The sequence below is a fragment of the Syngnathoides biaculeatus genome, chromosome 2 (assembly GCF_019802595.1).
Source record: "Syngnathoides biaculeatus isolate LvHL_M chromosome 2, ASM1980259v1, whole genome shotgun sequence".
Classification (NCBI taxonomy): Eukaryota; Metazoa; Chordata; class Actinopteri; order Syngnathiformes; family Syngnathidae; genus Syngnathoides; species Syngnathoides biaculeatus.
In genome coordinates, this window is record NC_084641.1 from 1997136 (window position 1) to 2023328 (window position 26193).

The 26193-nt window shown below is 39.9% G+C and overlaps 2 protein-coding genes across 3 annotated transcripts in view; one reads left to right on the plus strand and one right to left on the minus strand.

Annotated features, from left to right (window-relative positions):
• Positions 1–213: 213 nt before the first annotated feature.
• The window catches only part of cacna2d3a (calcium channel, voltage-dependent, alpha 2/delta subunit 3a), a 101390-nt gene continuing 75410 nt past the window's right edge, over positions 214–26193 (minus strand). The window contains exons 26-36 of one of the 2 annotated variants that reach the window (XM_061812428.1): positions 15600–15661; positions 15110–15154; positions 14959–15021; positions 12801–12871; positions 10440–10515; positions 10256–10308; positions 9655–9710; positions 7709–7823; positions 3496–3608; positions 1113–1195; positions 214–991 (exon numbers count right to left, since the gene is read on the minus strand). In XM_061812428.1, coding sequence (XP_061668412.1) covers positions 899–991; positions 1113–1195; positions 3496–3608; positions 7709–7823; positions 9655–9710; positions 10256–10308; positions 10440–10515; positions 12801–12871; positions 14959–15021; positions 15110–15154; positions 15600–15661 — 830 coding nt within the window. In that variant the 3' untranslated portion in view covers positions 214–898. Of the gene's footprint in view, positions 992–1112; positions 1196–3495; positions 3609–7708; positions 7824–9654; positions 9711–10255; positions 10309–10439; positions 10516–12800; positions 12872–14958; positions 15022–15109; positions 15155–15599; positions 15662–26193 lie in introns of those variants that run through there. The other variant, XM_061812419.1, reaches the window with a different exon arrangement.
• On the plus strand, positions 22339–25230 carry LOC133496628 (leucine-rich repeat and transmembrane domain-containing protein 1). The gene is made up of 3 exons (XM_061812437.1): positions 22339–22577; positions 22668–22873; positions 24722–25230. Exons 1-3 carry the CDS (start codon positions 22381–22383, stop codon positions 25228–25230), a joined length of 912 nt encoding a protein of 303 aa, XP_061668421.1. The 5' UTR covers positions 22339–22380.

Below are 26193 nucleotides of genomic sequence, written 5' to 3' on the forward strand. Positions count from 1 at the left end.
CGGTCAAAAGTGTATAGTGTACACCAGAGGACAGACGGGTTCAATAACAGATCTACACGCACAACTGCCAAATTTCTGCTCACATGCAGAACGAAACTCGAAGAAACAAGAAAAAAAACCTGTCTGGAATCTGGAAAGACAAACTTCAGGAAAGCTCTTTATGCGCTTTTATACATGATTTTATTTTGAAAAAGTACACAAACAGGACCAATATCGCAGAATAAGGCAAAGCTTAAACTTGAACAACTACTCACAACAGAGGACTCAAAATGTCATAGTCACAGTTTATGGTTGCCACTTGTAAATTAAATAATAAACTCTTTCAATACTGTACAGAGAGAACACAAACAAAACGGAGAAGTGGATTTTTCTTTTTAAAATGTAAGCGGCTGAAACATTTTTGTTTTGAAATCTCAGCCAAATATACAGTTGTTTTATAGTCATTGTTTTTAAATATTCAGTATGTTAAATATCAATGACAAGTCATTTAGAGAAGAAAGTGCACCAGTCTGCAGCTAGTGGGTAGTCCGTGACTTGAATACTTGAATGCCCACCTCTGAGACCACTTTCTCATCACGCAAAAATCTGAACAACCCGAAAAAAAAAAACAAGTTCTTGTTGCGTGTCATATTGCTATAGCACCTGACTGATCACAGTACATTTGGAGCTTTCAGTCCTTTCCTGAATACGTGTCGTCAGGAGATAACTCAGGAAAAGGTGGCGAAAGAAGCTAGAATTGGAGCTCTAGGAGTGTTTTGGTGGCGGGGTTCAGATGTTTTTGTTTTTTTTTGTTTGTGTGCGTGACTTCTTTGTGATAGTTTTACATGCCAAATGGATCTGATAGAAGGTTCTGGATCGATGGATGGATGGATGGATAGATAGATTCAGCCAGCTCTGGTCACCTTGGGAAAAGTGCAAGGAGGAGGCTGAGCAGTGTTGCAGAAAAGGATGACGTGAGAGTGTGAGCTCCTCCACACTCCATTGAGTTCTCCTGCAGAAAGAAGTGAGCCAAACAAGATGATGTATAACAGATATGAAACATTTTAATATGACCCACATGCTGGCTCAGCTGAGAACAGAACATGCAGAGGTTTCTTCGAGTGTGGAAATACCTCTGGGTGGAACGGGTGACAGGTATCTGGACGCCTCCGGTCCTTTTGCATCTTAAGTCTCTCACACTTCAGAGATTCGTTATGTGAAGGAAAGGTTAAGGTGGTAAATAGTGATTGTTTTCTGGATTAAAATGTGTCCCAAAAGTTTGTTTGCACTTCTTTTCTCTATTTCATGTTAGACAGACGTGAGGCCATCAGCATTTAACAGTTCAGGTATTGCAATTTTGAAATTGATATCAGTCCTTTAATTCCAGCAACTACATTTTTTTTTAGTATTTTTAGTTTAGCACCAGTTTGAGATGCTTTATGGCCATTTCACTGCTCCTTAACGCAATGTTAAAAACCCCAAACTCAAACAGCAGACAGGCAAGGTCTATTTAAAGGGCTGCAATGAAATTCAGCACCAACAAAAGCCTGATCCAATAAATACATCTGACAGGGAACCTGTAGCTGTACCAACTTCAGTTTGTTCAAAGGCATTAAGATGAAGAAGTCACTACAGGTCAAGCTTTTTGACTCTCCAAAGTCTTGCCTGATTTCATTTGGTGATAGGACAGAAAAGAGTACATTAGCATTTCCCGACATTCAGTCAAGTGTCATCACCAGGGATAAAAAGACAATAACGCTCGGGAGTTTCTTTCATGTTGATGCCGAGTACAAACACCATACAACATACAGTAAAACAGCATCCAGTGAATCAAGCTTTTAGAGGATGATAATGATAGTAGCAGGCCAAGAACATGGTTGGTTCAACCATGTTTGGTCAAGCGCAGAGCCTCATTCAGAAACTTTTTGAGAGTGAGTGAGGGAGAGGGAGAGAGCGAGAGAGAGAGAGAGAGAGAGAGAGAGAGAGAGAGAGAGAGAGAGAGAGAGAAAGGGTAAATTGTACTACACATTGGCCATAAAGCTTCTCTAATTGAGTTTTATTGTTGTCAGGGGGAAAAAAATTTCATACTAGAGCTTAAGTCATTTAACATCAATACTTAATGGTGAGAAATGCAAATTCTGAGAGCACAGCTGACATACTAAGAACAGTCATCTGCATAATAATGAAAAGTTAGATTTGTTTTTATGCCCCTAAAACAATTGACCCCTCCGTGGATATTGCGCAATCCGCGTCACTGACCAATCAGAGGCCAGAGATCTGCATAAACCAAAGCCCGTTTTTGCTCCCGTCATTTTCTCAAGACAACATTGCATGGTCCAGTATAGGTTTAGTTAGCGTTTTATCACGTATTTGGGTTATTTAACAAAAAATATGGTTAAGAGGTGTAGTCACGGACTTTGTAATAGTGACGACAGGTATCCTGAAAGGCTAGTTGGTGGAGTTCGATTCGTACCCTTTCCAAAACCGAAGACCCAGTACGAAAAATGCCTCGGATGGATCAAACTTTGTGGAACACTGCATCATCAACTAAATCCATCTAATATCAACCGGAACACATATGTTTGCACGAAGGTATGCCCTATATTTGGTTTTCAATACATGTCTCGTATAAATGAATTCGAAGTTCTTCGCTAGCAGAACACTGCTGCGTGTGAACGATTGACACACTTATCCTTTGTTGAGCGATATTTAGCGATGATCGGACTGCACAAACGTATTGATTTCTTGCTGGCTCGCGGCCGGAGCTTAACCAGACTGTGTTTGCACGAAGATATGCCCTAAATTAGATTTTTAATACACGTCTTGTATAAATGAATGAGACGTTCTCCGCTAGCATAACACCGCTACGTGTGAACGATTGACACACTTATTCTTTGTTGAGCGATATTTAGTGATGATCGGACTGCACAAATGTATTGATTTCTGGCTGGCTCGCGGCCGAAGCTTAACCAGACTGTGTTTGCACGAAGATATGCCCTAAATTTGATTTTTAATACACGTCTCGTATAAATGAATGAGGCGTTTTCCGCTAGCATAACATTGCTACGTGTAAATGATTTAATGAAATCAGAAGCATGGCGTCTCTCTCAGTTAAGAATGTATTGTATTTAGAATCTATAATATATCGTTGATTTGAATGAAATCAGAAGCATGGAGTCTGTCTCAGTTCAGAATGTATTGTATTGTATTTGCCATTTTAACTGTTTGTCTTACGTCAGCGCACGTGGCGTGACGTCACTTCAGGAGGCGTGCTTAAGTGCCCTGTACGGAGGGGTCAATTACAGACGGTACTGCAGAAAAAATTGTGAAAATGACAACACTTCGGCTGCTAATATTTTGGGAAATTGGACATTTACAAATTAACACTTATTATTCATGACAGTGAACCTTTAAAATATTATCAGTCTTTGTGTTAAATGAGTGAACACCCATCATTGGCATAGAATCCTGTCCTGCATTTGACCCACAGCCCAGGCTGTTCTCAGTAAAGGATATACATAATTTCAACAGGATCCATGGTGATTGGATCAAACATGCTGCAATCGCACTTATTGTCCACCACCACCATGAAGAGATTACTGCTGGGGATCTGCTGAATCACAAAAGACCTGCCAATCAGAGCCAGATGCAAATCCGTCAGAATAGATATTGACATTGGTAGACAGAGATCACAGTGAAAAAATACAAGTCTACAGTTTTGCGTTAGAAATCTCTGGCGTTGAAGAAACTCCGCTGGCTTCCCATCAAAACTCATCGCCAGATGTCAATCAACACATAAAGACAACACATGTCATCCTCCTCAATTTGTCCTCTTCAATTTTTCTCTTGTACGCAATCCAAGGTGCGCTTCAATGAAGTGTTGCCCAATATAAAACATGCTGAAGTAGACAAAGGGGAACCACTTGTTCATAGTGTCATGACTCCCGCTTACTGTCTGGCCGGCTCGCCCCAGCACCCAAGCCAACAGTTTATGGTAAATTTCACAAAGAAGAGAAGCCAGACAGATGATCTCTTCTGTCTGTGTCTTTTTTTCCCCTTTATCTCTTAGGGTCTCCCTCTCATCTTTCTCTCTGGCAGGTTGAGTTACTGAAGTCACAAAGGACGTTTTATTAGAGACAATGAGAACCACTAATATGAAAAAAACAAGATGTAAATATATTCTTTGAAAGATAATATTGCTCAGTGTTTGAGCTGAAGGAGTGCACTGCATCATACATTCCCTTTCATATCTTATTCAAGAAATATTGTCTTCATCAAGGCAGATTTTTTTTTTAAATACAACTCTTGGACTTCATCAGGTTACTGAACTCAAATCACTATCACTACTACTATTACTCCTCCCAGTACCGATTCGATTTGCATATTGCCGGTTACATATCTTCATTTTTCTATCTCATCTCTCATTCACCCTGACGTGTTGATTCCATGTCCTACCCACAAGGCTCAATGTTTCTTCCTTCAGAAACCTCTCTAGTTAAAAAAAAAAGAAAAAAAAAACTGTCATGGTTATTTTTATTGTGTCTGACTGTAAATAAAACAGAATTGAATTGAACTAGCAGCTGGGAGCAAAAATTACTTAATAACTACATGAACATTCTCCTAATTTAATTGCATGGGCATTTTGACCAACCGCAAGCAGCATTCACTTGCGGAATTGCACCACACTTTGAAACAGTCATCGCACTGTGGCAGACCAAAGCCGCCATGCAGGCCAAGCCTGTCACACTCATTGTGAACAGGACACGCTGATATTTAGTCCGCTGCTTTTGGAGGAAAACATTCGCCGACTGTTCGGCCAATGACCTTGAACATATCGTACCCACAGCAGCACCCCATTCGCATGTCTGTGCGTGCACACACATATTAAAGGTGTAAAGCCTTGTTCTGTTTGAACAAAAAACAAAACAAAAAAAAGTGCAGTCTTGCATACTTAGTAGGAGGTGAAAAACAACAACAATGAAAAAAAAACCCCGTCTGTTAATACAGAACAACATTTCAGGTTAAGACTATGATAATGAGAGTGAAAATGCTATTAGGTTTGCGTACTTTGTTATGGACCAAGAATAATGTAATGCACCTCCTTTGCTCACTTTTAACTTAATGAGACTGTGGGTTAATATTTTCCAATTCCATGTGTGGTTTTCATCTGTCATCATAGTTGAGAAATAGGATCATTATTACTGTATGCGGTTCAAAACATTAATTCAGTGAGGTTTTTCTGGGTGTGATTCTTGGTAGTTCAAACACTTGAAACATTACCATGAAATAATAACATAGAGACACATTTTTTTTGGACACACCAGCAAAATTGGTTCGTGGTCAAGAAATTCACGTTGAAATAGCAGTAGAAGTCAGAGCAAAAGGATGCAACGAGCAGCAGAACCCCCATTAGTTTTCTACGGTCCGGCTGTTGAAACCACGGATAAAGAGCTTAACAAATAGATCTAATCATTTAATTATATTTTTAAATTGATACAAGATTGTCGATAGTTATAATCAAGATATAATATTATAGTGATTTATATGATAACTTGCTTTACAATTTTGTTTTTTTTTAAAACTACATCTGAAATGAATATTAATTACATTGTGATCATACAAAATATTGCTTCGGTTAAATAGCTTCTTTATACCACTATCTTAATCATGATAGAAAAATACTTTTTTTTTTTTAAATTGGGGTGATTACCACTACTCTTAATTTCGAGCAGCCGTGGCATACATCTTAAATTGGTTGCTGCTTTCATAAATTTGTAGAACACTGTAGATTTTTTACTCAAGTTAGTCTTTGTAACTATGTAATCTGTGTCAGATAACTAAGTAAACATAATGTATGGTGATTTTATTTATTAAAAAGACACGAAAAAAAATAGTCAAAGCTTTTTGGGCCTTTAAATAAAAAAGTAATGGCCCGGCCTGTTAAGAAAAAGCCATTTCTTTAGGACACTAGTGGAATACAGTGCGATCCATTGAGGAGACCGATCCACAAATGAATAAGTTGGTGGACCTTAACCCAAGACCAAGTAACCAAGGATGACATCTAAACAAGTGCATGCCTCCCTTTCCTCGGTTAAGGTCAAAATTTGTGACTAAACAATAAGGAAAAGACTGGGCAAATATGGTATCAATGACAGAGTTCTGATACCAAAATCAGAGCTGACCAAAAAGAGATGTTACGTTTGGGAAGAAAAAAAAAAATATTTGAATGATTGGCAAGACTTTTTAGAATATTCAATAAAGTGGACTGAGGAGACTTTTTGGAAAACATTCTGGTGTTGTCCCAAAAAAAAAAAAAAAAATGCCTTCAAATCAGATTAAGGCATTCTAACATGATTATTTCTGAACATAACTCCTCAACCCTATCATTTCATCTGCTCCACTGCCATCCCTTTTCCAATTGGCTGACGAGTTTCAGTTAAAGATATCGACTAATAAATTTCCAATTTGATGTGTCAAAATGACCAATTAACTCAAATGTTTTTCCTTAACAAAGATAATTATCTTCAGTTTTGGTTGACACTGTCAGAGAGACATTCACATATATGTTTATTCATGTTTAGTACATCGGTTGTACAACTGCACTGTCGTATTATGATGGGAACTGTCTAATATTTTAGTTACCTCAAATCCAACCACGACCGTAAAAAAAATAATAATAATAATGATAAATATACAGACCAATACCTCTGATAGTGTTGCTTATACCGTGTAAAAACAGTTTACGTGATAGAATATTTTACGTGAGCGTTGGAATCCTGTGGCTGACTCAAACTAATAAGGAACTCATTGGCTCCTTTTTCGACACATCAGCAGGTTGTATGATATAACCCAGATGATACAAGTGTTGCACAAACAATAAACATATCATTGGTAAATGAATTTCCCCCTTGATAGTATCTGTTAGAACTTTTTACTTTTTATTTTTATGGATGCATCCCTGCAGTGAGATTGTATAAAGAGATGCATGAGGACTCCACACATGCATAGTTCTCTGGCAGCTCCACAGCTGGGAGCAATGAAGGCCCCGTCGGAGGGTTCCGGAAAACACCCCACAATTGCCTGACAGAAAAGCGCAAATTGTTAATGGGGACCACACTCATTTTCCCATTTTTAAAAGGAAGCCTTTTTTCCCACCTCTCTATTCCCCTCTCAAAATGCCTCGCATATCAAACTGCAAGCATGTGTTACCAGACAAATGACTTATTTGGATAATACATTAAAAAATAAAAAATAAATATATATATGTGGGAATTCGTTCTAATGAGATCTCAGAGGCCTCCTGACATTTCTGGAATTTTGGAAGACCTTATGGTACATACTGACTGTTGCTGCTTTAGAACCAGTGTTTCCCAACCAGCATGGCACCAATTTTGAAGCAAAATAGTCACAAAATGAAATATTCATGATCTCGTCTTGATTTATTCACAAATTATCTTACATAGTGTGAACTTTGGAACTGTTTACCTCGTTAACCTTGTGTGAATGTAAAGGTTTACTGAACATTCTGCCATCTAATGGAAGTACAAGTTCTGTCTGTCATTATGGAAAGATGAATTATATATTTTCAAGTTATAACTAATAATGATTACAATTAAGGCACCATTGACTATCTTTCATGGCACACCACAGCGGCCTTGTTGGGAATCACTCCTCGAGAGAGTGTTCACGAGAATGCACGTTCAAGCGTTCTTTGGAGTGTCTGGCGTACTTGATGCAGCTGTCACAGTTGACGTTTCCTGTGTTTTCTTTGATGGTCCTCTCTGAGACAAAAGCCGGGTACTCGGTGTCACATGGGACCTGCATGGTTCGGCCCATCCTCTGAGCTGAAAGAGAAAAAGGTGAGAGGAGGAGATGGATGAGGGTATGAGAAAAAGAGAACGAAGCAAAGCACTTTGCGAGGAGTTCCTGGAACCTGAACTGCCAAAATAGTTGTGCAAATAGAATGCGAGCAAATAGTCAGACACACCACATCCTAGTAAATATACACGCTTGAGAGAAAACAGCATTTGTGAAGTAAGAGTTGTTTAGAACATGTACAGACAACGTGAACCCAAATTCGGATGACTACATGTTGAACTCTCCTGCCACCCAGAGGTCTGAAAGCAAGTTACAGTGTAAAATGTTTTTTCAAATGTTCTTTCCGGGTCAATGTTTCAAGGCGGCCTCATCAAAGCAGCAGCTAATCCTACTTTGCATGCCAAAAATAAACATTGAAACATTAAGTGGCTTCCTCCCATAAACTCTTAACATATTTTTCTTAGGCAAGCCTTTGAGGGAAGGTGGATTACGTTTGTAATTTAAATGGTTTCCTTTAATTGTTGACCATTAATATGTGCATGTGTGTGTACAAGGCCCATGTGTATCAGTGTGTGGCATTTAATTCAAGCTGCTTTATATGGGTGCGTGTCATCTGGGTGTCACGGGTCTATGTGTGCATTGTAAGAAGCTGGAGACCGCTGCTAAGACCTGAGGGCAGCCAGCTGTGAAATTGTCCCGGGCTGTTCGGGAAACAGAAGTGCTCAGCTTCCCTTCTTCGCGATAAGAGCCTGTGAGGAAAGTATTGACTTTATTCCCTCTCTCTCTCATCCAAACAAAAAATATCACCATTCATAACTGAGCTTTATTTCCAGACTGGCTTTCAGTATTCACTATACCCTAAATTATCGGCCGTCACAATGTTTCAAATGTCGAAAGGATCAAATCAAATGTGTACGTGTGAAGAAAATTGAAGCTAACAAAGAAAATAAAACGCATACATGAGTATACTCCATAGTAAGATAGTGCTCACCACAAGTTCCAATGCAATGCACAGTTTGGTACATCACCTAGGCAATTCTTTTTGGACATCCAGATTGAAAAAAAAAACATGTGCTGACAGATGCATACCACGGCTGAGGTCGCTTGGGGCAATCTCATGTTTTTTGCCGCTTTTATTTTTGCCTTTTGGATTCATGCCTCTTCTGTTCTGTTTTTCCGTGGTCAAACTGACGTAAATGCAGTCAAACAGTCAAAGTCTTTGCTCAGTGACTTTTGTTCAAACAGTTTTTGGATCAGTTTACATTTTGGTCTGTGGGTAGGCCTTTCCAGATGGAAAAATAGTTGTTATTAATGCTTAATTTGAAAGAGAAATGTTCGTGTTTATATTTCTCATAAAGTACAGATCTTGATTTATTTCTTTATTTATCTTTCATATAAGATGGAAACCAGCAGTACAGTAAAAATGCAATGTTTTGTCTAAATGCCAGCATTTAATGACTTATTTATTTGATCATTCATTCCTTCACTCATTCATTCAAAGCTGAGCTCCTTAGTTCAAGAACATTTTGCTATGATCACCTCCAAAAAAAAGACTTCGTTTTGAGACTTGATCATAAAAACTAAGTTATTTTTTTTTATGAAGGACATTTAAGCAATGTTTAAAAGTATTGCATTTTACAGGATCAGATGTTTTCAATTAATTTTCTCCAAATATTGTTGATGAGTGTCAGTCACAGACAGAGTTATTTTTTTCTCATTAAAAATATCATGAATAAAACAAGCCCAAGTAAAAGCGTTTGTGTGTGTGTGTGTGTGTGTGTGTGTGTGTGTGTGTGTGTGTGGTGTGTGTGTGTGTGTGTTGTGTGTGTGTGTGTGTGTGTGTGTGTGTGCCCTTACCTTTTGTAGTGACGTCAGACTGCCACCAGCTGTACAGGTTGAACTCAACCAAAAATCTATTTAATGAAGATAGACTGGCTGTAATATTACACGATGAATGTAATTCAACACATTCTGTAACAGTATGAAGAGCAGTTATCAGTCTAAATTTTGTCCATTTTCAACATTTTTGCAAGTGATTAGGTAAATATTTATCAATTATAAATAAAGTTTAAAGTGCAAGTCAAGGGGAAAAAGAACATCCAGGGAACATTCTTCACATTAAAAGAAAGTGGAACATTGATGGAAGTTGACATTTTAATGAAAAACACAGACAGCATAAAATTCACACTGACTGCTCACTCTTGCCAAGATGCACTGTGGTGACAACAAACCACCCAGAACATTCTGCCACCACAGCGTGGCATCACAGGCATGCGCTGGCTATAGGGCACAGCAGGCAGCGACGACCACGTCGACATGCAATGAGCAGAAGCTGACAAACAAATACACAAATGGTACGCAAAAACACATAAATGCGATGCGAATCCCCAAACAAAAGACAACTTTAAGAGGATTTCAATTCCAACCAGAGAACGCACTCCCACATCACAAGTCTTACATGACAAGCTCGGTAAGGAGCCACTTCGCAGCTGAGAGGAAGGCAAAGTAAGGCTGAAGGGGAGAAGAACAATAAGTATAGTAGATGGCCTCACTGCAAAAATTGCAATTTCATGTCTTGATGGAGCTTAACCCAGAGATCGTAAACAAAGAGGTTAGTCATCCAGGACCAGGAATATACTCACATCCAGCAGCATGTGTCCACTGTCACTACTTTCTGAATACACCCAGCACAGAGCCTGGTAGTCATATAGAGTCACCCTGCAGAGACAAAAAAAACGATGCCACTTTTATGAGGACAATGCAATCATAATAAAGTCACTCATCGACGTTTTGGATCACATAACTTTACTATTAAAGATGGTCTTTTCAGGTGAGGTCAAGGAGGCCAGTCATTTGACCACAACCTTCACCGTTGCACATAATACAAGACAAAAGTGGCAAGAAACGATCAATCAGTGGGTAGGTATGAGGGCGTGTGGGTGTGAGGGGGTGGGGTGGGGGGGGGTTCTTGAGAGATCCTTCAAGTGATAGAGGAAGCTGTGTGTCCACAATTTGGAGATAGTTGGAGGGCAATTGATGCATTTAAGGGTTTATCAAATGCCCAGAGTGAGAAGTCTGCGCTGAGGTTAATGAATGTGGATCAGACATACACAGACATACAATCACGGAGACATGCTTAGCCATTCATTTCTTTCCATCCATCCATCCATCCATCCATCCATCCATCCATCCATCCTACCATTTTTTTTAGCTGCTTCCTCACGGGGGTTGCAGAAGTGCTGGAGCCTATCCCAGCTGTCAACGGGCAGGTGGCAGGGTACACCCTGACGTGGTTGCCAGCCAATCGCAGGGCACATAAAGACAAACATCCGCACTCAGAATCACACATATGGGCAATTTAATGTTGCATGTTTTTGGGATGTGGGAGGAAACCGGAGTGCTCGGAGAAAACTCACGCAGGCACGAGGAGAAAATGCAAACTCCACAGAGGGGGCTATGGGATTTAACCCGGGACCTCAGAACTGTGAGGCCAACAATTTCCAGGTGAACCACTGTGCCGTCCCATTCATTTCTATTCACGGTAATCAAAACATTTACTTTGGAAAGAGGGTGTGCACACTTGTGCAAATAAATCGCCCATGTTTTTTTTTTCCTCAACTGAGTTATACAGGTTATCAGTCAGATAAATTATACATTTTTAATTGATTTCTCTTATTATAATTTTTATACATCATAAATACCTGCCATTTGAACAGGGGTGTGTAGACTTTTTTTTTTATATCCACTGACTACATCACATCTAAAAAACAAAGAATATTGGCAAAGGTTTGTGCATTTATTTTGGAAAAAGTGCTACTGCTTTCATAAGAGCCGTTAGAAAGCTGGCTTATATACTGCTTACGACATGGTATGCAAATGATATGGAAAGAAAAAACTGAGCGACCGCATACCTAGTTGAACTGCTGGAGAAGTAGAAAATCTTCTGGGTCTGGTTATATGATGCACCTTATACGTGAATGTAAAAACATCTCTGCGGTTAAACCAGTTCCATCCGCAGCCTCGGGTCATATTAAAACCTCAGTCACAGTACCAATGACACAACTGCAACACGTCACCAGGAACCAATTAGCACTAAGCCAGGTGCCTTTATGTTGTAAGCAGCAGACGAATGTTTAAATACGATACATCAGAATAATATCATACATCTTAGATGTTGCAAGCCTTTGAGAATTCCCATGAATTTGGCTTTTGTATTGCTTGCATTCGGAAATGATCGTCACGTTTAATCAGAAAACTGGGCTGAAAAACAAAAACTTAAATTGATCCTGACAAATGCTGTAAACTGCCAACTTGTGTTGAACTCAAAGTGAGGATTATTCTGACTCAAAACTGAATCAAAACATTAGCGCACTGATTCTACACACATGGACATAGTAGGAAAGGGTTAACACAGTACTGCTTTCATTATCATTAAGATCTACCAGCAATATTATTCACACATCACATCATGCTCAACTTGAAACTAATCATTGTCATCCAACCACAAAAATTTTTTGAAATCTCTCACGGGCCTCGTTGACAACTTGTAATGTCAGCATTTCAGGTCCATTCCTATAATAATTGGAATGGTCCTTCTTTACATATTATTTTAGCGTGTGGGACGGCAAAGTAAGGCAGCCACACTTAATACTGTAATGCAGTTATTAATAACTCAAGGCAACATACTGTACAGGTGTAGCAAATTACAGTAATATTTTTTTTTTTTGTCCATCTCTACAACAACAGGCTTTGTATCCGAGAATGTGTGCAAATTTGGTGTGCCTGAGATTTCCAGTTTCTCCTTCATTTCAGCAAAAAGATTTGCGGTAATCCCCAAACCAAGAAAGCTGCGCAAAGGGTCGGAGTTCGACACTTAATAGCTCAACGTGATTGGGCGAGTTAAGAGCTGTCAGCGCCATTGGAGACGTTCTCTCATTCTGTGGACCGTCTGTGCGCCGTGATGGATTTTCTAACATGCACGCACAGACAAAAATGTGACTTACCTCTTGAAAGAGCCCATCTGCAGGAGCTTACTCATTACAGCTCCCTCGGCTTCTCCAAAAAAGTTCCCTGTCTGAAAGACAGAGACAAGTCGAGCCAGCTTTATTTATACATCGGTGATTCTCACAAAAAGGGATTTCGATGCATGTCCATGCCAACTAGACACCACGTGAGTAAGTGCTTCGGCAATGGAGGCAAGGAGAAGCTGCCTCTTAGGAAGCAACCTCCAACAGAAACAACCCTGACTGGTTGGCTTGAAAAGAAAAAAACTGCTGGGTTGAGGGATCGAGAGAATACAAAAAAAAAAGCGAAAGAGAACAAGAGCAATTGGTAAATGATTGAGTAGATTTGTTTCAGTCAGAGATTATTTATTAAACAAAACTGTTTTATATAATAGGATAGTGTATGTTTTAATGATGCCTATTTTACCCAAATATCCTACTCTACCTGTACATTACCATCTTCATTATTACGTTATGTATACCACTTGGGGGCAGTATCGGTCTAAAGCGGGTGATAATACTAAGCAGCACATATTTCTAAAATGACTGGCTCAAACATACTACATACTGAGTTTGTAGAATTGTTATTTGTATTTTGACTTGATGCTTACTCGCTAAATAACTTGGATTACTTTTTCATGCTGTTTCAATATTTATAATTTAAAATGCCCATTTAATCTAGATTATCCACATTCTTCTTCTCTTCTTTTCACATTTGTCCTGGACACTGGAGTTTAAAGCCAAAGTGTCATCCCTATAAATATTCTAAAATAGATATTGAAATGAAAAATACACATAACATTATTCACTTCAATGTCTATACGGAAAAATAAATATGAGCAGAGAGCGCGTCATCCATGCGCAAAGTTGTGGAAGTGTTATTCGACATCCAAGTGGTTGCCATATTGGCTGCATCTACTGCCCGTGATGTCACCCCAGACATTCGCCATTGAAAACACGTTGTGGCCCCTAAAATGGGAGACGAACAAGCCCCTTCTGACACGGAAGCTCTTTTCGAAGAAGAGAACATCTCACAACCGAGTGAAGTGACCGGGGCAATATTACTCCATTGTTTTGAGCCATATTTCGATGATATGCGGATCACTTCTAACTAACAACAGACTCCCAGAGAGTATGTATGAGCCAGCCTAGCCAAAGTCGTGCTCGTCCGCGGTCCACGGCTTCGGCTCTTCCGCCCACCTAGTATGGGACACGGAAGCTCTTTTCAAAGAGGAGAACATCTCACAATCGAGTGAAGTGACCAGGGCAATATTACCCTATTGTTTCGAGCCACATTTAGATGATATGCGGATTACGGCCAAACCACCTCACTGTCCGATCCACCTCCGAAGTCGTGATCGGCGGACACGGCACCGACGGGCACATCGACACATTTAGCACCTCTGACTTACAGACGCGGATCTTATGTTTCGTTCTGAAAGGATTACATCCCCCACGTCCACGCAAATATTGTTTTTTTTTAGTAGCTCTATACACACCTACCTGTCATTTGGAACCCACGGAGCTCTCGTCCTTTGCACCTGTGCAATCCATTTTTCACGACGAACCGGGTCTCTTGGAAACTTACGAAGGGTAAAACCATCCTCCCGAGTGTTCGAGCAATGTCCGACAATGCAACAAGCCGGCATTTTGGCTAACACGAAGGAACAACGAGCTACCTTCCTGGAGGTAAAACTAATAGAAACAGACGAGACCGCTTGAGTGCACTACTGCCCTGTACGTCACTTCCTGTTTCTTCTAAAAGACAAATCCCTCGAGAGGATTTTCATGGCGGAAGTTACAAAAAGCTATACACGTCAAAGTCATGTTTTGTGGCGAAAAAAAACGATGGGTCCATACCGGCTGCCTTTCTGTCACTAATAACATACTAAAAATCATCCATTTGATGATAGTGGCCCTTTAAAGTCCAATAAGCCTTTGTCTCATGTATTTCTTTAACTTTTTTAAGTTGGCGAAATTCCGTGCCCTAAGGAAGACAGATTGCATCGCCAAAAGCAAGCCAGGACACCAAAACAACTTCTCTGCTACACACACGTTATGATCTTGTTAACAACCATATGTATCCGAAATATGCATTTTGACGTGTGTAAAACTTGAATGGCGCCATACAAAATACAGTACAGTATGCGTGTCTAACCAGAGTATAGTCCTCTGCCACCAGAATGAACCCGTTGTTGTCAATGAGGTAGCAGTTAATGTTCTGTTGGAAAAAAGACAAAAAAACAAAAATCACGTTGAAGTGGATTGACGAGAAAGTGACAAGTAACGTTGGTACAAAGTTGACAGACCTCATCGTCACAACTTATGGAGCATTTCCCATCGAGGGCAGCACACTGTGAGAAGAAAGAAGGAAAGGAAAGCAAAGCATGTACAATATTAGGAAATCTGAAGAACACAAAATTGCTTGCCAGGTGCTCGCTTTTATTATCTTGTAAAATCATGCTTTTAAAAGAATTACATTTCATGCAGTGATTAACAACCCTTGAAAGTCAAATGAAAAACACATTTAGGAAACATTCACAGCCAATGCCCAGAGTACTAATGAGAGAATGAAGTGTTGTTCTTTGGATACCCAACAAGTTCGTTTTCTTCACAGTTAATTGACTTGATTTACAAGCATTCTCAAAATAATTTTGTACCTGTCCCGCCCTCCTCCAATAACATTTGTATCCAACTGCGCTTCAAAATAATGCCTCCAGTGAAATATTTATTGCATTTTTTCCCCTCTATACCTTCAACTCATTCCTGTCTTTGTAACGTGTATTTGTGGTTGTGTACCTGTCTGCTGGCTGTCCAGAATTTCCTCTGAAAGAAGTCTAGCTTCATTTGGATGCCAACGGCTGAAAAGCACAAAATGCTGCCAGTGAGATCATCAGAAAAAGGTCCTGTACAATTTCGCTGACTTCAAAACACAACCATGGCTAGGAAAGAAGATAAACAAGAAATTAAAAGGTAAATTGTAGTCACGTATTTGGAAGTATTCATTAGCACAGAATATATTCACCTCCACCTAATGTAAATGTGGGACTATAGATTACTGGCATACCAGAACGACCTTTCACACCAGACCACGCCTCGCTGCACAAACGTGAAATTGCCTATCCAGTCGCTCTGTTTTTTTGTTTTGTTTTGTTTGTTTGTTTTTTTACTTCCTCAGAGGAGTTGATCTCTCTTCCACAGTGCCAACGTCATCTTAGAATAGGCAAAAATATATTTACAATACTCATTTTCAGAATTAATATTCACCATTTTGCTTAAACTTCTCTCATCGCATCCACCTACAAGCTCACCAAATGCAGTTACTCTGCTAGGAAAAAAAAAAAGGTCAAAACCGATATTGATAACTGATATTGTGGATTCGTATTGAGGTGAGCTGACTACATTTTCAAAATAAAATAATCGCGGGTGATTCATTTGACCGAGAGCACGGACTCAGTTCCTAATCTTTTTCGGTTTGAACGTGCATAAGCATGTTTTTCTGTCTTTCATCTTGACTGCTGACCAATCCAAGGTGTAGTATGGTTTTCTCTCAAACTCATTTGGGACAGACTCTAGTTTACACAACTGTCAACAGAATATGTGCTACGCAAATAGAATAGCAGAATAGATTATGGATGGAAGGTATTGTCTAAAAGAAACCTGAGGAAAATAAAGATCCTGTTCCTTGACTGTTTTTGTTCTCCTCCCGTCTGACATGTTGCCTCGTCATTAAAAAAAAATCTTGCAACATGAACATCTTTCTCAAATAGAGCAGTTGTAGTACACTCAAAAAATGATGTGAAGTACACATGATGTGCTAGTCTCATCATAATTCTTTGATTGAATTATTGACACGGTAGCTGCTGATTTTTTGGTGATGCTAATAGGCCATTGACTGCCAGCACTGATAAATGTTGACCATTTAATCTTGCTGTCAAATCATAATAATTTAGTAAACAGCCTGATGGCAGGCAAATATTATTTGTGCCCAGTGTGGGTGCTATTTCCCCAAGGTGAATTATGAATTAATTATTACAAGTGTGATTACAAGTGCTTCTTGTCTGCCACATCCACATGCAAGGGAATGGGAATTCAACCCAAGGCCTTCCCATGCCAGGCAGGGAGGAAATAAGACATCTTGCATTCTTGCATCAAAAGCTGTACAGTGGCTACTATTAAATGTGTACACACCCCATTCATATACCAACATTTTGTGATACTTAGGAAAAAGACCAGATGAGATGAGAAAACCAGAAGAGAAGACCAGATGAGACATGATGATGAGAAATGTAACCTATAAACTGTACAATTCAATTGCAAAACATCTTCACTCTTTTCAAAAGGGGAACTGAAAATAAACAACTGAAATGATGGGGTTGCACACCCTCTTTTAACTGGCATATGGCCATGCTCAGGATTAGCCAATCACAAACTCGTGTAAAGCTGGAGTCAGCACACACCTGTCAGCATTTAAAGTGCCTCTGATTAATCACGAATCAAGTTCTCTGCGCAAACCTCTATTTAAAATGAGTTTGAATGTGATTGGTCAATTCTGAACATAGCTCTCGCCAAGTCATCATAGGGTGTGCATCTTTGTGGAACAACATTTTTTTTTATAGTTGTTTACTTTTATTTTCCCCCTCGAAAAAGTTCAAATGAGTTTTGCAGGTTATAGGTCACATTAATTATCCTTGTAATGAGCGTTCAGCTGCTCAAATACATCATTTGATGAAAGGGGAACTTATCGCGCTCTTCTGTATATTTGTGCAATTGTTAAGGGCAGTGGTGTGCCGCTGTGGCCTGTTTTAGCTGTGCCCCAGAGGAACAGGTGCAGATTATCTCATCATAAGCTTTGCCAGATCCTTTCAGCAGCCCACCAGTTTTACACCCACTTGGAAAACCCAAGAGGAAAAGCTAATTTAAGACATTGGGCAATGGAAAGAGAGACTAGATCATAATGCCAAAACAGATACTACTGTATATGATTTGACCAACCTAAAAAAAAAAAAAATAGTGACTGAGAGAAACAAAAATAAGAAAGGTGGGAAACAATCAGTTCTCGTGCAAAATGAATGAATGAAACACCTTTTCTAGAACCTCCGTGCAAAAGGGACAAAACTGTCATGCTCACGTTTCTTCACTCTAGGAGAAAAATACATTTCCCATTGTATGATTTAAGCATGTGGGGGTAGTCCAATCTTATGCTATGAGCTGGCGAGTCATAAAATCCACTCCAAATCCACCCATTAGCAACATCCCAGCACAATCCTAGGCAGGAAGAGATGACAACAGGCTTAATGCCTAAAGTTAATTGGAATTCTACTGCGGATTGTAAAACCTGAAGATATTTGAGTGAGTGCGGAGCTAAATGCAATACAAAGCCAAAGCAGTGGTGTGAGAACTGAGTATTACTCGTAGCAGTGCGTATTTTTTCCAACACAGCGATTTTCATGGGATCTTGCACAATTTGAGAAAGTCTTCTTTTTTTGGTAGGGTGCAGGGGGACAGTAAATGTATGTAGAGGTTACTGGATTCAATTTTAGAATTCCTGTGTTGATTTTATAAAAGCTAAGTACTGTATTGGAATAATAAAACTCAATTCTTCTAATGTTATGATTCTTACAGCCTTCAAGGGGCAAATTGCAATCATATCAAATATGTTGTTATAAAAGGGGGCAATGCATTAACAATGAAAAATATGAAATTCTTTTTCTCTTTCATTTTTCCATACTTCATCATTACATTCACACGTAAAACAATTTCATCGTAACTCTGGGTCTGAATACAAAAGTACCCGAGTCTCGATATGGTTCGCCTATTGGAGACGCTACGGTATTGAGTCTATATTATTTTAAAATGTGCAAGTCACACCAATAACCAAAAAGAATTCTCTTGTGTTTTTCGACATTTGTTCAATAAAGCTGACTCTGATTCTGAAAAAAATGCTTTTGGTTTCTGTGTATGTCCACCATGAACTGGATAACCAACAATATCCGCAGGCATTTAACATACAAATACTACAACAACTGCGTTTTTAAGTATTCTAATGTGTATGGTAATTGAGTGCGGGACTGGGTCATTCTCTCAAATGAAATTGCTAACATACTGCATAAGCATGTGGCCTAAATTTTATTTGGCAGAGTGAAGGAAAACCATTCATCCAAAGATAGGATGTGGATATGGATGAACAAGAGGGCGAATAGCATAGAGGACAAAATCCAAGGTCATGCCGACAGTTTAAATATAATAATAACCATGGAAATATTCCCTCATTAATCTGCTTCATCCTTTGTCCATTTTTGCCTCGCCTTCAAGTGACCTAAGAGCTCAAGAGAGCTTAGCAAAAGAAATTCAACGTAGATTTACCACAGCAGCTTAAAATCGTGCTTGTCTACATGTGCATATGTGCATTCGTGTGTTTTGCTTCCTTTTTTTTTTTTTAACTGTGCTGGAAGCATGTTCCGCTGTCCCCTCTGCCCGTGTCTCATGCACATTAGCATTAGCGGATGCCACCACGTTGGGGATGTTCTCAGTGTCTTCTTCCACAGCATGTAATTATTTGAGTATTCGGCTCCAAATTCAACTTTAAGCTTGTGCCATAGAAATAGGAACGGATATGAATATCAAAGTGCACGTGGACCTTAAGATTTAAGAGGCACAGCTGTCCGCTGGGGTATGACACTTTACCTTGAGCAGGCAAGCAGAATCCAAAAAAAAAAAACACATTAAGACAACAGTAAGCGAAGAGGAAAAAAATATGATGAAGCACAAAAATGGCATGATGGGAAATAAAAGAGACAGAAAGAAACAGGCTGCGGGCAAGTGAGAGAGGAAGAGAGAGAGAAAAAGAGAGAGAGCAAGGGAGCGAACAAGAGAGCGAGAGCGAGACAGAGCAAGTCTGAGAGACAGACAGAGAGAGAGAGAGAGAGAGAGAGAGAGAAAGAGAGAGAGAGAGAGAGAGAGAGAGAGAGGAGAGAGAGAGAGAGAGAGAGAGATTCATTGATTCCCACACTGGCTGTCTGGCTGGCAGTCAGCTCTGTGTTCTGATCCGGTCCCTCTGATGGGGTTTCATGCTTGACGGCAGTGTTGAGGATTCTGAAACCAACACAGGCTTCCAAGCCTCATCTTGCCTCGTTTAAAAACTTTAAAAAATAACAGTAAATACTCATTGACCATATTAGCAAACCAAAATGACACTCAGGACATCTCATATCAGCCTCAACGACAGCTAATGGATCCTGAACAAGGGTCAGTCAGTAGGACCCAAAAGGGTAGATAAGAAAAAAAAAGGATAACTTCAAGTGGCCAAAGGACGACTAGCAGATATGAGAGGTAAGACAGCAATTCCCTAACATTTAAGTTCAAAATTATGCATGTGTGCATGAAGGTGGGCTGTTGGGATCGCACAATATTGGAAAAACGGTCATCTGATTCAGCCAAACCTTACTACTTCTACACTAAGATTAATAGATTAGATTTAAATAGCTCTTCTGACCCAAGGAAGTTACCAATGTTCGTAATCATCCCTGATTTAAGAGTTGAAATACAACAGCAATCCAACTGACGTTGTTTGGTTTGTTGCTGTATTTTTGCATCACCTCTCATCACTTCCTGTTCCAAAAAGCTAATGTGTTGGAACGAGGCTGACCTCAAGCAGTAGCCACTTGCCGTGGGCTTTTTGCGCCCATCGTTGCAAGCCTCTCTGCATGCAGCTACTTGGGGCTGGAGGGACACATCCGAGCAAAGAGCCATTCCCCAGTGCTGACCTTGTTCTGGAGCTACAATGCTCCACTGAGGTTGATGCCGTTTATGTATGGCCATGCACGCACTCCGTATAGACGGACGAGTGTGACAGGGGGAAGGAGAACACACGTTGCCGCACTCTTTCAAGGAAACGCTTGTTCATGAATGTGTATGAATCATGCTAAATATTTGTTCCTCACAGGTTAATCACGATTCAAGTGTTTGTGATGTTTAAGGGTGCACTTTGATTCATACTGATTGAAGAATTTGAGTTAAAATGATTAAAAAACCACAACACAGCCTAATTGTGTTTGATTATCAGTGATTGTCATGCTTGCACTGAACTTGGGATTGTGTTGAATGTTGTGGACGTGAGCACAAATTAGACTTCATTCAGTTCCTTAGTGTTTTGACTTGGAGTGCTTCGAATTCCGTTAGGTTAACATGGTTAAACGGTATAACTGAGATACAAATGAATGATGAGGCTCCTAAACTTTATTTCACTGCAATGTTTACATTTGTTGTGGTCGTAAAGGAAATCATGGTGTGTCAATCAGTTCAGAATCTGTAAATAGACTCAATAGTTAGCTCCGTTATCAGGCTTAGGCCAGAACGGCATTACATTTGGTCTCAAGCTACTTCAGCCTGTGCTATAAATACTGCTGTGATGTTCCAGGAGGAATGGACATGTGAAGTCAACTCAAAAGGAATCAGACACCCAATATCAGCTAAGTATGGATTTGTGTGTGGGTAGCGAGTGGGTGAGGGGTTAGACTACGACATTTTGACGTCACAGAGGGCCCAGCTTGGAGAGGTGGGAGTCAGCATCATTATTTTTCTTTCTCAGACATTTGCTGCATTCAAAGTAGTAGTATGTACAAAACAATTTAATGTTATGTTTAACACCATAATAATACTTTGAGCTTGTCACGCTGCCCTGGACACGCTTTGCTTTATGATGGGAGTTGAAGATCAGTGTGTCTGGAGAAAGTGATGAATAATAACCAACGTCGTTATCCCAACAGATGAAATCAAAAGTTTGAATATTCTAAAATATTTGTCACCAACATGGTGTCCCCCAAGGGTCACAATAGCTGCCTGCTCTAAAAATAGCTAGCAAATAAGATACGTTTTTTTTTTTTTTTTTTTTTGTGTTGTTGAAGTTTAAAAAGAAAATAAAAGTAAGGCCACTTACTGATGAGACACTATTGTTTTTATTAAAAAAAATCCCCCCAAACTCAAATTATTAATTTGACATACATCCAAACAAATACGTGGTGTGGACGGCAATAATTGTACAGTGAGAAATGTGAAAGCGTCTTCGTTCATGCAACAAGCACCCGGAAAGTCTGTCTGTCGGTCTGTCTATCTATCTACAGTATCTATATGTATTTATTTATTTATTTAAACACTTGGTATTTATAATGCCAGTAGCACCATCCAAACAGTAGAAAGTTTGGACACATTCCAAAACGCTATTGAATACATTAGGTAAATACAATGCTTTGTTTTAACTTTTATTTTTGATTGATGTAATTACAGTATAAGATGTGTCTATTGCGCTTTTAAGTCCTTTGATCCAATTATTTTTATCGCCTGGTTGCACTTCTGGATGTCTAATTCATAATCGCTATTGTCTGTCTCTGCAGTGGTACTGGTGTGTTGCCTTCTCTCCTTGCTATCGCTGTCACGTGCCTGTCCAAAAGAGTGCAGCTGCAACACAAACACCAAAGCTGTGGACTGCCGGGGTCGAGGCTTGTATGACATTCCCCGCCGATTACATCCAGACACCCAAGAATTATATCTCCAAGACAATCGTATAAGAGGCCTGGGATCGATGGCTTTTCGAGAAATACCCCTCGTTCGTGTTCTCGACCTATCGAATAACTCCATAACATCTGTTTCCCCAACTGCTCTGCTAGGGCTCAGAACTCTGCAACATCTCAGTCTCGCCTCCAACAGCCTGAGAGAGCTCGATAAGCGGTTGTTTGGACCCATTCACTCACTTTCACACCTTGACCTTTCACACAACAGGTTAGACACCACAATCGTCTCAATTGGATGGAATTGTCATTATTACGGTTATTGGATATCATGTTGTTTTCTCACTGTCCCTTCATGAAGCCTGTGGGGTTTGTCCGGAGCCATGGGAGAAACTCTGAGGAACCTGAGCCACCTGGGGCTCGCCCACAACAGACTAACACGAATGGACCGGTCCCTGCTGGAGGCCTTGGGCCACCTGGACAGTCTGACGCTACGAGGCAATCCGTGGAAATGTGACTGTCACCTAATAGGTCTCAAACTGTGGCTTGAGACCTACCTCTTTAAAGGTGCGTGCACGCAAAATGTTTTGGTTTATTACAGTGTCGTTTCTATATGAATAGAATACACACATTACTTTATTGATGTGAATTGCCAGTTTTAACAAAAGAAGGTAAAACTCAATTGGATTGTCTAAACCCACATGAATAGTATAATTGTTTCAAAGCCTTACATAAGATGTTGCAGCATATCCAATATAAAAAAAGAAAAATGTCTGTATGTGTGTGTGTCATTCAATCTGTAAGTAGAGGGTAACCTTAAAGTGATTATTTCCAACTTTGGCTTTGCTATATTTCGCTATATATATATATCTATGTATCATTCCCTTGCCCACAGATCTCCAATTGACATTAGAGCAGTGCTGTAAATGTCCAGCCTGGTAGTAAGGGTTTATATCCCCACTTTGAGAAACTTTATTAATAGTCCTTACACAGCTCCAACGTGTAGTTCAGTTCACACAATCCATGGCAAGATTTTTGAAACAGGATCTGGTCTTGACAACCACGCACCGGAAGGCCCGCTACTACCCCCACTTATAAAAACACACAGCTTTTAGAGAAGGCGTTTGCACAAAGCGAGGGAAAGTCTACCCGTACAGGTCTACTGGAACTCACCATCAATGTACCTTTACCTGTACCAGCTTCTTTAAACAGAAGATTAAGATGCTCTGCAACATGAAGGTGGTACTGGTAAAGCTTTATCACTCAACGAAGCATCAGCTCAAACAAACTCTTGTTGATGCTAGAGTTCAGACACGGCCCAGTGTATAGACTTTCCTTGGCTTTGTTTTCATCAGTGGGGGTAGTTGAAGACCTTTCAGTGTGAGGTTGTCAAAATCAGATTGTGTTTCAAAATACAATACAACATAAATGGCTAGCGTATATTGTACTTTGTGTTGAAGCAGTGTGATGGCCATACAGCTCGTCAAACTGGGGTCAAATTGTAGCTGGGGGACAGAAAAACATCTTGCCAAGTGGCAATTTTGCAACACTGCTCCAATGTCAGTCAATTGGCAAGCCACGGGCAAGGGAACAACATACTTTGAAAAATGGACAAATGCTGATGGCCTCACGTCCCTCAGAAGAGATGCCTGAAACGAAATATAGTAATAGCATATCGTGACTTTTGGGAAATGTTTTAGAGTGAGGGGATCACAGTACACTACAGTGCTTTCGGTACTTTGTTCGCGTTAACCTTTAGTCTGTTGTCTTTTAACAATACTGTTGATGTAAAATTTACACCAAATTTTGGGGGAGTTTGCTGTGGTAGAATGATGCTTCCTTGCCACTGTTAATAAATTAGTAGATCTACTTTTAAAGTTCTGAATGAAACTGAAGTCATGTGATGTTAGGAACACAAGAGTTTCATGAACTCATACAAATTCTCCACTGTTAAATGTGTTCATGTTATTGTTGGAGCTATCCTGGAATCTCCATTAGATTTACAGTATATAACAAAATAACCTTTGCACAGGGAACGCGATAGTCCACAGCCTGGCTGGTTTAAAGGCTGTAAATTACTATTGCCACAAAACGGAACAATGGACCTTGAAACAAGAATGTGTGGTTACGAGAAGACCAGTGATTACCCGGGGAGAAAGGAAAAATGTGTGCTGACAGCAGGAGACAAATAAAAGTCTGACTCAGAGGGTCGACATAGGGCGACCTTTGAAGTACTATCGTTAATCATAACACGCCCATATAGGCCATTCAAGAAAGACATTATAGGCAAGATTAATTAAAAGTGCCTGTCAAGACCATGAACTGGTTAAGGCTGAGCTATGACTGATGTCATCTGTGTAGTGTGACGCCAAAATGATTATAACATAGCTGATGATGGGTGATTCTCCCCTCAAGGTGGCATGGTGGATGAGGTGCTTTGCGCCCAGCCCACAGAGATGCGGGACAGAGACCTGCAGAAGATCCCTTACCAGCTCTTCCACGCCTGCATGACCACAAGTTACCATTACCTGTTTGCCAACATCCATCATCTGGAATCAGAGAGGCTCCTGCGAGGCCACATCCATGGCAACCACGCTCATCCCTCAAGCCACGCGCTCCATGTCCCGATGGCTATGGGGGAGGGATTTGGGGGCGGAGGAGGTAATATTCCAGAGTGCGAGACTAAGCAAAGGCACAGACCAGTCAACTTGCGCCACGCTATCGCCACAGTGATCATCACAGGTGTCGTGTGTGGGATCGTCTGTCTGATGATGCTGGCTGCAGCGGTATATGGTTGTGCCTATGCGGCCATCATGGCCAAATATCAGCGGGAGCTGAAGAAAAATGAGCAGTTGGCAGCGGCTCGTGAAGCCGTTCATGCCAGGTTAGATGAGAAGGAACCACTGGAGAATGCCATTGCCTAGGAGATGGCGACATAAACCCTGAACCTCAAACTTGGGCCTCAACCCTTTAACCTAATCATTTTTGGATGACGTGTGTGCGTGTGTGTGTGTGTGTGTGTGTGCTGTGAGAGGAGGTGGGGAGGGGGAAAGTGTGAAATTTTTCATGTTTGCGTGAGTTGACATTTTTTAAACTTGGGTAGCTAATAAAATTCCACAGGTATATGACTATGCACTGAAAAGAACTGCTACAATGCGAACTCACAGGGGCAGGCCAAAGTAATGAAGTAATGAATATATTCCATTTTGTCTAAGAAGCGCATATCAGAGATGCAGTAGAGGCAAAATTCTATATTTAATACTCTGTATTTGAAGGGTTTTGTAAAGCTCTGGTATGTAAAATTCATTTCAGAATGTGGTTGTCTTTAAACTGTTGTTTATAGTTTTGTTGTCTAATATCAAAGTTATTTTTTAAATGCATAGCTGGCAGCTGGTGTCCATAATGTTTTTCATTTGTTTGTGATGAGAAAAAAAATTGTGATTGTGTGTGTGTGTCTGTATTGAATGCATATATTTCTGGAGGATTACATTGTTTGTGCCTGATAATGTGATATACTTTTGAAGACAAATATGTTTTATCAAGAATATTTTTCTGACAGCTTTGAGGAAATGGTGGGAACTTCTTTAAAGCAATAACAATTTTACGGGTACACTTATATTATTTACCATTATTGTACCATTGCACAAAATCACAAACACATGGAAAACGTTTACTGAACTGTCGGTGGAGTTGTTTGTGTCTCATGCCAACTACGTATTACATCTCTTTCAGTATGATACAAAATAAATGTAGATATATTTAACCAAAGAGAGTATTTACATCAATTGACCAGTAAGAAGGTGGACATGCTCAAATTGATATATTTGTACAATTATGTAACTACCCAAATATTAATCCTTCAATTCCAAAGCAACAGGAGCAATATT

Excerpts from the sequence above, each read along its gene's own strand:
- LOC133496628 (XM_061812437.1), top strand. The coding sequence starts at position 22,381 with ATGGCTTTTCGAGAAATACCCCTCGTTCGTGTTCTCGACCTATCGAAT. Across the intron at positions 22,578-22,667 it reads CTTGACCTTTCACACAACAG|CCTGTGGGGTTTGTCCGGAG; the intron begins GTTAGACACCAC and ends CCCTTCATGAAG. Across the intron at positions 22,874-24,721 it reads TGAGACCTACCTCTTTAAAG|GTGGCATGGTGGATGAGGTG; the intron begins GTGCGTGCACGC and ends TCTCCCCTCAAG.